Genomic DNA, 13,633 nt, shown 5'->3' with positions numbered 1-13,633 from the left:
AGAACTCAAATGAGACAGGGAAAAAACAGGTATCGCCCAACAACCTGTTCCTAGCAGCGATGGTAAAGGTTCACAGAAGGGGTCTCTTTACTGCACGGTGCCCATCTGCTTCTGTCCCCTTACTGCTACCCTCCCCTCCAAAGACCCCTTACCCTCCCCTTGCCCCTAAGAGCCACGTTCGACTGTGCACCCCATCCCTCCCCCAAAACGAAACCAATGAAAGTTAAAATTATTTACACTTTTAGCCATTTAAAAACCTAATAAAATAAGATTGCATATGTCCTACTGGGGATGTGGGTATTAGCAGCAGCTACAGCTAGCTCGGTACTCTGCGTGCAGAACGAAAGACAAACAGAAGACAGACCAAAATACTGCACCATTACTAGGAAGCGTTTGCTGGGGTTGGTGTTTCAATTGTGGCGTAAGGCTTCTAGGAGCCGGCTCCTCCCCAGCCGCACGGCAGGGGCCTCTCCCGCTCAGCCAGTGAAGGCCAGGCTCTAGAAGGATGGAAAGGATTCATTATTCCAGACACAGCACGTTAACACTGACGCATTTCCATCCCAGTCAACACAAACATCTAAAAACCCACTGCACGTTCACCGTGTGAGTTCTTCCTTTTTCCAGTGACGACAGAGGAAAAGGGGGTGCATGAAGAAGACCTAAGACATAGACGCTGCTGTCATCACTGCCTCCTCCTCGTCTCCTTGCTTTGGCAGCTCAGCAAGTGTGGGAGAGGGGGGAGCCAGAGTGGCAGAAGACTCTTGTGCCTCCTGCTCCTCTCTGAGCCCCAGCTCTACATCCATTTGCTCCAGCTCCCCCTGATCCAGTAGCTCAAAGTCATCTGCTTCCTCCTCATCCTCTGGTGAAGCTGCCATCTCTGTCTCCACCGCTTCGGTCTCTGACAGCTGTGCTTGGAAGCTCAGTTTCTCTTCAGCGTCAGTGGGGAGGAACTCGGAGAGGGAGGGCCCCTCGCTGGCCTCTGAGGACCGCAGCAGGGCAGAGAGAGTGTTCTGCACTGCTGTGGTAATGGCAGTGGTGACGATCTCCTCGCTCAGTGTGTCAATGCAGATGCCCAGGCCCGGGGCAGGGACAGTCTTTGGCTCTGCATTGCCTCCTGCCGCTTGCCCGCTCCCATTGAAGTGCGTATTTACAAAATGGAGAGGAGACGTTAGGTGAAGGATGGAGAGCTCAGAGTCTGCGGCCTCCTTCTCTGCTGAGTCCAGCTCACGGGCAGTGTGAGCAAGCTCAGGACCCAGAGGCACACCAAATGCGTCTTCATCGCTCTGTGGTCCCACGTCTCTGGAATGATATTCTTCCACAGAGGGAAACTCTGCCAAGTCCTTGGAAAATGACTCCTCTGGCTCACTGTGCAGGCTCTGCTGATCCAGGTCTGAAAGGCATCAGCATTAAGGCGCAGGTCCCCTTGCCTCGACCCAGGGCACTGAGACACCTCCCATCCACCCCCCTCAGCTGACACACCAGGGCTCACTTTTGGGTAACCCCCCAGCTCTGGGAGTACAGCAGGAAGGGGTCTGTAGCTATTCCCTTCTCCCAGTGGCATGACTGACACGGAATGTCCCTTTTCTCATCCTGTTCTAAGTGCTCTGTGCTCAGAGAGGACTTCCTTCTCCAGCTCACGCTCTCGGCATCTTAGAGCCCTCCAGTAAAACCCACAGGGTCAGGGAAATTGGGCTTACAGCACATCACCTGCTTGCTCCCCCCAGACACTCAAGTGACCACACCTGAGTTACCTTCACATTCCTCAGCACTAACCAGTCTTGGGGCTTGTAACTCTGACAGGGTTGGGTGTCCAACCTGTTTCACCCAGCATCCTATATAAGCGTGAGACTATACCGTGCAATTATTTCTGTGGGACTTTGTGGATGGCCCTGCTCCCTTGTTGGAGTGAGAAGAGAACATAGTTTTCTAGGGCAGTAATCAGAGGCAGATGTCCACTCAGGACCAGCTCACAATCAGCCACGAAGCCAGAGCATGCTGCACTGCTATTGCTGCTTCCTCCTTTTAATGCTCTTCCCCTCGAAAGCAGCTGGGTTCTCTCCCTGTGTTTGGAGGGACAGATGTTCTGGGATAAAACACTCGGGGTCAGGAAAGGTAGCAAAGTGTCCCATCACATACCTTCAGAAACATCTGTCAGCTGTGGGGTGGTAGCCCTTGAGACAGAAAAGCCCCCACTCTCCAGGATGGAAGCCTCCTCATCAGAGAGCTCAGAATCTGTGATTGACAGTGCCAGGGCAGTCTTTTTCACATCCACCTGCATGGGATGAAGGCAGAGGGACAAATTCCTGGGTGTCTGACTACCAGTGCTGCCTACAGGCACCTCCGCTCAAACCAGAGCTTCCAGGCAGAAGTCCGTTGCTGGAAAGACTCTGCACAGGGACACTATGAAATCAGTAAGGGGCTGGGAAAAGTGCTCATTGCACTGCCAGGGAAGGACAGTCTGAGACTGTTCACTGGCTTTCCTGCAATGATTCAGTGCTTGAAGCTTTGCCTGCCCTCAGTGAAGAACCTGAAAGAGCCAGCACAAGATGGGATCAGCCTGTAAGAGTCTTGGAAGGCTTTGATCCTTCTGCCTCTCCTGGGATCACCAAGGAGCAAAACACCCCTTCCCTTCTGCATTCACACTGGGCACAATGAAGCCTTCTACAAGTAGCAGCGGTTCAAGTATCCACATTCCTCTGGAAGCTGAAGCTTCCCATTTCACAGCCCAGCTGTAAAGGAAGACACTTGGTCCATTTCTGTGGTGCACATACAGAAAGAGAGAAAGGTCACACCTAGTCTGACTGGGAACTGTGTGAGACACCAGTGCTGCTCATCTCCCTTTTCCAGTGAGGAGGAGCCTCTGCAGTTTACACCAGGACAGCTGATTTGTTTAGGAGACGCTCACATCTCTGAGCATGAAGCATAAGCATCGAAACAATTCTGCAGGTCAGCGGGAGGCTGGAGCATAGCTCCTCCTGTTCTGCTACTGCATCACCAGCCCTGTGGTGCTGAATTTTCAATACCAAGATTGGGGACAGTGGCCTTCATCAAACTAATGCCCTTCTCCCCTTGGGATTCTGCAAAGAAGTGACTTGTTGCTCTGCTGTTTGTCATCACTGCAGCTGTACTCAGACCACCCCTTGTCTCTCAAGCTGCTACAGAACAGAGAGGAGTGACCGATTCCTGCACAACTCTTTGTGCTCTTACCACTGGGGAGAAGCCCGACAGCTCTGCCTCACTCTCACTCTCCGTCTCCGCTGTTGGCTCATCACCTGCTGCAGGCTCACTCTTCCCTTGTCGCTCTATGAAAGAGAAGAAAGGCTTCACATGAGACTGAAGGAATTTAATGCCTTTGTACAACACTTTCCCACTACTTCTACTACCCTGTGAAACTGCACGGGTTTCCCAGAAGCTCCAGGTGCCCAGAGACAACTGTAATCTGTTGCTCTCATTTGCTGTTCCCAGGATTACTTGCCCAGTTGCTCTCCCCATAACCCTCAAGTTTCAGCCTGTTTTCCCCTGCTGCGCTGCGGCCTTTCACCACGGCACTGGCAGACCTGCTCTCCTGTTGTCCGTTTGCTAGGGCTCCACTCTGGGAGTATGGCACCAGAAAAAGTCAGAGTGAAGGTGGGTCCTTACTCTTCTTCTCATGCTTGTGGTGCAGTGTCTCTGCCTTCATACTGTAGTCCAGTTTCATCAGGACAGGCTCCAAACGCGTGTACATCCTCTGGATCAGCTCGTGGTAGACCACCAGAGGCCAGAGCAGAATGCTGAGCACTGTGAACACAGGATGGGGCAGTGTGAGACAGACAAAGCACAATCCAGCCCTTTATGGGGCACCAGCAAGAAACTCTGCACAAAGGGAAGTGCAGTTGAACAGCATTTGCTTTCTCATCTGACTGCCTAAAATCCCCATCCGTGGCTGCTCTTACTCATTCCAAAGCTGCTTGATTAGACAGGTTTTCCTAACAGATTTCCGTTAGGATATAGATTTATGTTAATATGAAGCGTAAGCCCTCCCCTTCAGCCACTGCGTCCCAGCCTCAACATGCAATAGAGGCCCTGGAATGAGGTTATTAAAACTAAAAATCACCAAAACTTTTTATGAGAGTAGCAGTATAGAGCTCATACGCAGATGCACTAGCAGCAGACCACCAACAGTCTTCAGAGTTAGCAGGGGCTGACGGTGCAGTGAAAAAGGTCTTATTTGTTAAACATGCAGCTTCTTTAACAATTCTCTCGATATGGATCTGTGCACTCTAGGAACTGAGACACTGCAGCTTTCTGCTTCCCTGGGGCCTCACCAGCACCTCCCAGTCACGGGTAGAAGAGGAAAGCAATGTTTTAGCGACGGCTCCCTCTCCTGACTCTGCAGCTGTACTGCATGCAGGCAGACTGCAAGACTTCCCGGAGGACATTGCCGCTACTGATCATTAATCTAGCACGGATCCCCTCAAGAAAACCGCAAACAGGCTTCTACCAGCGCATCAACAGCACAGTTAGGTCATGTTTCAGCTTAGGTCAGACAAGATTGCTGCTTATACTCACAAATGATGTAGGAGATCATTATGCCTGGAACATAGTGTCCAACTACAGCCAGAATCAGGCAGCCTGAACAGACACTCATGCAGAACTGAAGGAAGAGAAAGGAACAAACAGAAGTGACAAGAGGCAGAGATACATCTATGCAAACAATGCAGGAACCCAGTTAGAGCAAAATGAGGGATGCTCCTAACGAAGTCAGTACACCAGCTTTGCACTGAGTACATTCAGACGCTGACAATCACAACTTGGCTTGGTTAGGTTAAGTTGTAAGCATTAGAGGTTCAAGCACAGGAAGACCAAGGTAATGCAACACCCCAGTAAAATGAATCAAAACTTTATTGGACAGTTCTTTATGAAGTAAATCATGTTCCCTGAGACTAGGATGGGATACTGCAAATTGACATTTTAGAGTACATCTCGCCTGCAGAGCTCAGCACTTTAAGAGAAGCCCGTACTGTCCTGACAGAGACAGGAAGCTGTTACAGTCACCAGATGCTGTGCCACTGCTACGCAATAAACCAGCTGGCAGAAGCATTAGCAGAACCCATGCTCCCACCAGACCAGGACCTTCCTCCTCTGGAAAAAGTGGAAGTATAACAGTGCAACCCTGATGGCTTGTCCTGCATTCTTCTAGGGAGGGGGAGAAGTGAGGACAAACACCCTGCAAGCCAGGACATGGGTTCAGATATCGACTAAATCCAGCAATGAAGAGTTTAATTCATAATGGAAAGGGTCTACAAAAGCTAGGGCCCTCTAAGGGCTTTGCTCCCAATGAATTCATGCTTTATGGGCATCTTGGTCCTGGTCACCTACTCCCTGGAGCTGGGACAGTGTTTTAACAGAAGAGGAGTAATCAGCAGTGACAGAAACCTTTGGCACACTGGACCCCGGCAACCCTGATACAATCCCAGTCTGTCCTATTTTTTGTGATGCTAAGGCAACTCCTGTCTACAAGCACTTTCCAAACCACACATGTCACAGCCATCAGAACATGGTTAATGACAGATCTCCATGCACTCAGGAACACCGCTACGTTTGGACTTGGCTACGTACAGTACAGTCTTGGCTAGCAAAACAGGTAAGACGAACGAAGGGTTGAATAGAGACTGTGAAAGGGTCAGAGACTGTAGGCTCCCCTGTTTTCTCCCCACTTGCAATCTGAGAGCTTCCTCTGCACACTAAGAAATAAAACTAAGCATAGCTAGCCAGTCTCAGAAGGGTTTAAGTTCAGCTCCACTTTACAAAGACTGAAACAAACTATTCATCACTTAAGCTTCCTATAGCATAGCGTCTGAAAGGAATGAACAGCAAATGTTAAAGGGGGACAGCAATTGTAGATACTGATTTCACATTCTTCCATCTCTTGGCCACTAGTAATGGAAAGAAAAGCCCCTGTACAGAAGAGTAGGTATCTCCAGCTTACCTTGGCAGGATTTTGCCTCTTGTACTGGAGCAGTTCCTGCAGGTACAGCCTGAAGGTGACCCAGCTCTCTGCCAGACAGTGGCACAGCTCAGGGACACTGAGCAGGTGAGGTTGTGCCCCTGAAGTCACTCCCTCACTAGAGACAGACAAGAGCAAGAAGACAATCTTTGAACACGGTCTGTTTTGTTGTCGGGGGGAACAGCTCCATTGGGAAGCACAGATCCCTACTAAAGGCTTGACAGTACTGACTGCATCCTCAACTGACCTACAGCACACGCTTGATTTGGAGATACTTTTTTCCTTTGATCAGGAAGACAACCAAGAGACACTTGAGCCAAGCAGTTGCAGCAGACCTCATGCCACAGCATTCCCATGCCACAGGCCCGAGATGCAAAGCAGTTTACTCAAAGCCACGCAGACAGAAGCATTGGAGGTGGAACTAGTTACGTGGCCGCCTCTGGCACCAAGTCTGAGGTAGCCAGAATGTGGTGCACAGACCTATAACCATGGCCAAGCACAGAATGCAAGCTATGCCACCACAGACAGCACGTATGGCCTGCTAAAGTCAGTCTCAGGGATTTCCTTCTCTCTGGAAGATTCTTAAAATAGTCCAGGATAGATCCAGGCAAGAAACCTGAGAGTTCCTACCATCAGAAGCACTTGAGCTTTATTGCTACCAAAAGAACACTAGCTTTCCCCAGAGTCTCAAACAGTGGCTCCTGAGCCGATAAGCAGCTCCCAGCGCAGGAGAAATTGCTACCAATGTTTCACCACAGGAGCCATGCAGTCTATCAACAACAGCAAAAAGGACAGGTGAGATCACCAGACTAAATTAAGGCTTTCCCACTCTCCCCTCTCACCAAGGAACATATCGGGGAGCTTACCTCTCCCCTCCTGGCTCCTCCGACGGCTGTGCTGTAGAGAGAACACAGCAGATTAGTCAGCCAAATGAGAAATACAACCTGACATTTTTACCACCCGAACAGATCAGAGCTGGGGATGTATCATCCTTAGCTAGGGATGCACCCTGGGGCCTTCTTCATGCTCTCACGAAAGCAGGAATCCCTGGCTTGGAGTCTGAGCTGCGCAGGCTTCAGTGAAGCATGTCTGGAGACTCAAGACAGAGCACTGGTCTCAGGGTGCTCTAGCACACCTTGCAACCTGTGTTGATGAACATGTGGCGTGACACTTGTACCCAAGGTGCACGCTGCTGCTAGCGCATGGACTCTCCTCTGCAGGAATTGCACAGCTTGCCCCGGTGTCCCAAGTGCCTGGGCAGTGCCATCCCCAGGGCAGCTGCCTAGCCCTAGTCTGGGCTGCCAGCATAGTTCCAGAGCAGGACAAAGCTTCAGCTCCTCCCTCAGAGCTCAGCATGGCACTAGCAGGTCTGAGCTGCATTTCCCACTGACCAGCCCAGACCACAGTCCCTGGCAGGATGCTGTGTACAAATGCCAGAGATCTCTGGTGCCTCTATCCTATCCCAGGTAATGAAGTAACAAATAGCAGCCCTGTATATAATTATCTAATTTTAGGGTTCTTTTATGTTCCCTGACAGCCCTTTCTGCCAGGCACAGTTATAACTACACTCCTAAGGTCCAGCAGTCTGGATAAGAACAAGGGAAAGTTTCCCCCATTTCTGTCTGCACCCAACAAGTGACGATCAAACAGGGACCTACTCCATGCAGTACTGAAGGGAGGAATGGTGTTTCAGTGGCAGAGGTCACATATGACTATGCTCTGCCTTTAGATACATAGAGGAAAAAAACCCAAATATTTAAATGACAGCTGGAACTGAGCACGTACAGAGCTCAATCAAAGCTCTTCCAGGAACATAGTCTTTGTAAGCTGACATGGTTTAACCCTAGCCAGGAACACAGCCCCACACAGCCACTTGCTCACTCCCCCCCACTGGGATGGGGAGAGAATCAGAAGAGTAAAAGCTAGAAAACTCATGGGTTGAGATAAAGACAGTTTAATAGGCAAAGCAAAAGCCGCACACACAAGCAAAGCAAACCAAGGAATTCATTCACTACTTCCCATGGGCAGGCAGATGTTCAGCCATCTCCAGGAAAGCAGGGCTCCATCACGCGTAATGGTTACTTGGGAAGACAAACGCCATCACTCTAAATATTCCCCCCTTCCTTCTTCTTCCCACAGCTTTACAGGCTGAGCATGATGCCATATGGTAGGAACATCCCTTTGGTCAGGTGGGGTCTGCTGTCCCAGCTGTGTCCCCTCCCAACTCCTTGTGCACCCCCAGCCTGCTTGCTGGTGGGGTGGTGTGAGGAGCAGAAAAGGCCTGGACTGTGTGTGAGGACTGCTCAGCAATAAGGGAAACATCCCTGTGTCATCAACACTGTTTCCAGCACAAATCCAAAACATAGCCCCATACTAGCTACTATGGAGAAAATTAACTCTGTCCCAGACAAAACCAGCACATAAGTCTCCTGTGTTTAACAAAGTCTGGATCATACTGTGACAGTCCCTCGAGGTCTACCTTCCTCTGCCTGTTGGCCTACTGTCCTAAAGCTGGTAGGGACAGATACATCTTTGCTGCTGTCTGGCCAACTGCAAACTTTGTCCAAGTGGTTCTAAAAATCAGTGGCACCCCTATCCTCCACACTGCACATCACCCCATAAATAGGACTAAAATAAAGGAAGAGAGTTTGTGTTCAAACTCCAGGCTACTTGTTGGAAACAGGCTGAAAAATCCAACACGAGCAAAAAGGGGTTTGAATCCTCCCTGGAGCCATCAGTCAGATGCAAAGCCCAAGAGGGGCACAGACTCCCCCAAGTAAATGGACAGAAGAAGTAAACATCTATCACTGCCAACACCCAGTGAGACTTCAGACTCCAGTTCAAGCCGCAGAAGAGAGCAACTGCTTGTAGCAGCCTTGCCATCGTTCTCCCAAGACACAGGACACTGGGCCAAGTATGTCAGACTCCTCCTACCACCGCAGGCACTGCACCAGCCACTCGCCCGGTGCAGCGGAGAGGGAGGCCATCCGCGGCGGAGAGGGAGGCCATCCGCCTGCGGGAGGAGGCGATTCTTTGAGAGCGTGACCCAGATTTCCAGTAATCGGGACTGTCAAGAGGAGTCAACTGCTCTCAGACTGGGCTGCCCATCCGCTCCCCTGCCCATGACTGCTGGGCACGGCTGCTGAGGCAGCCAGCAAGCGCTGCTCACAAAGGGAGCTCCAGGTGAGAAAGGAGTATTATGGACACAGCTCCACCCCTACAGGGTTGTTGCTTCTCTCGCACAACCGCCATTGCTGTATTTTGCTCCTGTGCTCAGGAATCTAAAGCTGCTTAATCGCAGCACACTGAAATCCAGCTACATCTCAAAGCCTCATCTATTACCTGCACTAAATCACTGAATAAATTACATTTGGCACCAGCGTGTCTGTAGCAGCTGGCTATACTGGTTGTACCAGCTACCAACGAGGTGCTGGGATGCTTGCTGGACTCTGCCAGACAGAGATGCCAGCAAGAGAGTAAGCAGGATGGCACAGGAACCCCGCTCTTCTTTGACTGGCTGCAGTAATTCAAGCCATCCAAAGTATGCCAGCAGAGGGAGTGAAACAATTCTCCTCAGCTGCTTCTGAAGGTTTCAGAGCCACTTTGGGGAGCTGCAGAACATTTCAGCAGGCTGCAGAATGTTCACGTGATTTCAGCTATCTGGCAAAACACAAGCTGTCTTTAAAACCAACAGTATCTTGCTTCCTGTAGTAGAGCAGTCTGCTTGCTGGCCATCCCAAAGCACTGGAGTCTTACACCAGTTGGAGGAACAGCCCAACCACATAAAACCTGTAGCATTTCTGACAGGACACGTTCACTTAGATAAGGCTTAACACCAACCTGCGCTGCAACACTGTCTTAACACTGGTACAACTAAAAGCAGGACACTCACAGCTGGCATCAGATCATCCATAACCGTCTGAAATCTTGCTGTCGGCACTTTATACCAGACTGTGGGTTAATACAAACCACTTGACATACACCAGACTCTTCTGGGAGACCAGGCGTGCAAGAGTTTAGGTTACATGTTGGTACTGACAAATTATCACTGATGGATTCCTTGGCTCTTACAGGTTTTCAGCGTGTCCTCAAGAGGCATTCCTCATCTGTGTGCAAACTTTAGTTAGAACACAGGGGCCCTGTTTAAGGAGTACCAGCATTCAGTTTTAATGCAGGCTTTGCTAAAGCTCTTCCACACTACACTCTCCTATGCTGACCAAAACACAGGTGCCAAACAACAGTACAGAAAACAGCCCTACCTGATACCCATTTCAGGAGAACATGGAGGTGCTTCTTAAGTCCTTAAACAACATTTAAGTGGAACCTCATGTAGAGGTAGTTACATATGGAGAAAATACACTGTGCGGCAGCTGAAAATATGCAGTCCGTTCTGACGGGGCCTAAAAAGATCGTGCATCTCGCTGCTGTTAGCGCGTCCCTGATCACAGTGTGTGAGTAACTGCAAAATACACGCTGAGGTTTTAGCATTGCTTCAGAAATGATGTTATAAGCAGTCACCCAAGACATACAGAACTGCCACAAGCTGAGGTTTGTGTGTATACGTGCCGACTCTTGAAGGTGTGGTACTGACCTACTTCCAAAAGCTCCTGGAAAGCCTTACAGGAAGCACTGAGGAGCAAAGCCACAAAGCTACAGCTCTGCTTCACAGGAAGGCAGGAGCCACCTAAGAACCCCTAAGTATTCAGCAGTGCCAATTCAACCAGAGGCCCCTCAGGAATGCAGAGCACCGCTCCTTCCTTGAGAAGGCTGAGGAAACACAGTCCAGTGGACCATGGCAACACCAGGGCTGTGACCTAACCAGAACATCAGAAAGGTGTCCGTGTTCTTTGCTGTTGTGCTGGTTTTGGCTGGGACAGAGTTAATTTTCTCCACAGTACGAGGCTATGTCTTGGATCTGTGCTGGAAACAGTGTTGATGACACAGGGATGTTTCCTTATTGCTGAGCAGTCCTCACGCACAGTCCAGGCCTTTTCTGCTCCTCACACCCCACCACCAGCAAGCAGGCTGGGGGTGCACAAGGAGTTGGGAGGGGACACAGCTGGGACAGCAGACCCCACCTGACCAAAGGGATGTTCCTACCATATGGCATTGTGCTCAGCATGTAAAGGTGGGGGAAAAAGGAAGGGGGGATGTTTGGAATGATGGCATTTGTCTTCCCAAGCAACCATTACGCGTGATGGAGCCCTGCTTTCCTGGAGATGGCCGAACACCTGCCCGTCCATGCGAAGCAGTGAATTAATTCCTTTTTTTTCTTTGCTTGTGTGCGCAGCTTTTGCTTTACCTATTAAACTGTCTTCATCTCAATTCAGGAGTTTTATCACTTTTCCAATTCTCTCCCCCATCCCATTGGGGGGCGAGTGAGCAAGTGGCTGTGTGGGGCTTGGCTAGGGTTAAACCACAACAGCTGTCAGCAGCAGGGAAGCAGCAAGGAGTGAAATATGGGGAAGAACACCATTGAGGAGGGACTCAGGAGGATGTGCACTGACTTACTGCAGAGCTGATGACACAGGATGAGCCTAACCCCTGGTGTGTTGTTTTGTTTGTCTTCCTTTTTTATTCTTCACTGCTCTGCATAATATAAATTGATTTCAGTATGGGTTTCCTATTTCTCCTATGATAACACAGCTTTTACAGGCCTGGTACTTGCTGGAGTGACTCTACCCCCACCTGCCTCAATGACACTATTCTGTATTGCACATCAGGTTTTTGCATTTCTGGACACGTTTCAAGTGAGATGTTTTGGGTTGGCTTTAAGCTATTCCCCTAAAAATCCAATGTGAATAAGCAGGAAATTAAATTGGCCAGTCCAGTTTGGCTGCCTAGTTACCTGAACCACAGAAAGCAAACAGTTTCAAGACTACAGCCGAAACATATCTAATCTTATCAGGACTTCTGTGAAAGCACCCTTTAAGTCAGTACCCTTTTAGGTCAAATAAAGGGCACCTTACAAACAGACATATAGAGGGGCTTTCATTCAGAAACCTTCCCTAGAGTAGGGAGGCAGGGATGGAGGGCCCCAAGCTGCCTTTGAACAGCAGCAGTAAACGCAATAGGCAGGTCTGGGTCCAGTTGTTTAGTAAGTTCCAATGAAGGAGGCACTCAAAGCAGACAGCAGCCAATCCACGCCTATCATCGTTCCGAGGCTACTCCTCTTGTTGCTTTTGTGTCTAATGTTGGCAAAGACCCTTCAATAAATGGGAAAGATAAGCCAAGTGATAGGACTCACCAATTAGCTGGAGACCAGATGCTGTTTAGTCCAGGTACAATACACTAACTGTCCCTGCTGTCAGACCTCATCATCCACTCTGCTACCTGCCGCAAGAAGTGGCTCTCATCTGCTCTGTCTCTTTCAGGGCATAAGCTCACATTGCACTTAACTCAAACCAATACACTTCAACCCCCCCTGTTTCTTTCCCCCAGCTCAGGGGGCCATATATGCTCAGACCTGGAATGATCTTTTCGCCACAACATTTGAAGGAGAGAAAGGACATACCAGACACACTACATCATCCCTGTCACCAGCCTCCTTGACAAGCTAGCTGGGCCCCCTTAGTCACTCTCAAAATGAGCTACTCACAGAACTTCTCAGCACTGGGAGCAATCCTCCTCATGCCCAGAGAATAAGGATACATACTAATACTCTGACACAACTAGGCAAGAGGCAGCACCAGTACCAAAGCCTGCAGTTACAGTAGGAATGGGGCTTACGTGACCTACGAGAGAGACAGGAAAAGACTGCCTGTGGCCATAGCCCAGCAGTTGGCAACACTAGAGCTGTGTCACTAGCTACAGCGCTACTTATCACGTACCTGAGAAATCAAAGAGGAACCTGGGCTTCCACCTCTCCAGCAAGAGAATGCCAAGAAGGGACATGCTGAGGAGAAAGAGGGGTCTCAGGGAGGTGGAGGAAAACAACCTAGAAATCAAACGAGAAATTGTTAGGGAGGAAAAAGGCAACAAGTCACTGATCTTGATGAGCAAAAAGACAGGGTTCAGTGTATGGCAAAGCAGAAACATCTCACTGCTACTGGCCACTGCAGCAAGCATTACACTCCACAGACAACCAACCCCACCACAGAACTTTCTCAAATGGCTCTTTTGCCCCCCACCAGACAGCTGACTACCTGCCATCTCCCAGCAGTCTCCTCCCCTGCTCCTGATCTCCTCCTTTATCTGTAAAACAAGGCTAATGCTTCCTTGTACAAGCCCCTTTGAATCCTCAAGGTGGAAGCTCTAGATAACGTAAGTACAGATTGCTGTAGCAGAAGACCGGTTGAGAAACAGCCCGTTTGCTGAAAACTTACATCCTGTTTGTCAGCACATTACCCACAGGTAGCACCAAAACACATCCTGCACCTGCTTCTAGATTCCCGTTCTTTTATCACAAACCTCTCCTCTGTCAATCAAAGTCTAGCACTTAAATGGTTTTGTTGCTCACTTGACTCTATCTTAAAACCTTTCATGTCCCTCTCATCAACACACTGACTTGAGCCAAACACTAGCTCACACAATACTACTCCCACATAGATGAACAATCCTACCACAAAAGAGCTTATCTCCCCACTCTATATAGATTCAATAGCAAAGGTCCCAGCGTGGCGCTTGTGCCAGCAAATGCTGTCTGCA

At 49.6% G+C, this 13,633-nt stretch overlaps 1 protein-coding gene across 1 annotated transcript; it reads right to left on the bottom strand.

The window, feature by feature from the left end:
• Positions 1 to 231: 231 nt before the first annotated feature.
• On the bottom strand, positions 232 to 12,917 carry FAM134A (family with sequence similarity 134, member A). Its single transcript, XM_010075685.1, has 8 exons — positions 12,817 to 12,917; positions 6,853 to 6,883; positions 5,969 to 6,104; positions 4,549 to 4,633; positions 3,640 to 3,777; positions 3,208 to 3,302; positions 2,137 to 2,272; positions 232 to 1,390 (listed from the first exon to the last, which is right to left on the bottom strand). Exons 1-8 carry the CDS (start codon positions 12,878 to 12,880, stop codon positions 660 to 662), a joined length of 1,416 nt encoding a protein of 471 aa, XP_010073987.1. The 5' UTR covers positions 12,881 to 12,917; the 3' UTR covers positions 232 to 659.
• Between the last annotated feature and the right edge of the window lie 716 nt (positions 12,918 to 13,633).

Source organism: Pterocles gutturalis, unplaced genomic scaffold (genome assembly GCF_000699245.1).
Source record: "Pterocles gutturalis isolate BGI_N339 unplaced genomic scaffold, ASM69924v1 scaffold45582, whole genome shotgun sequence".
NCBI classification, from domain to species: Eukaryota; Metazoa; Chordata; class Aves; order Pterocliformes; family Pteroclidae; genus Pterocles; species Pterocles gutturalis.
The sequence above is the reverse complement of the archived record's forward strand: the minus strand, read 5'-3'. Positions and strand labels throughout refer to the sequence as shown.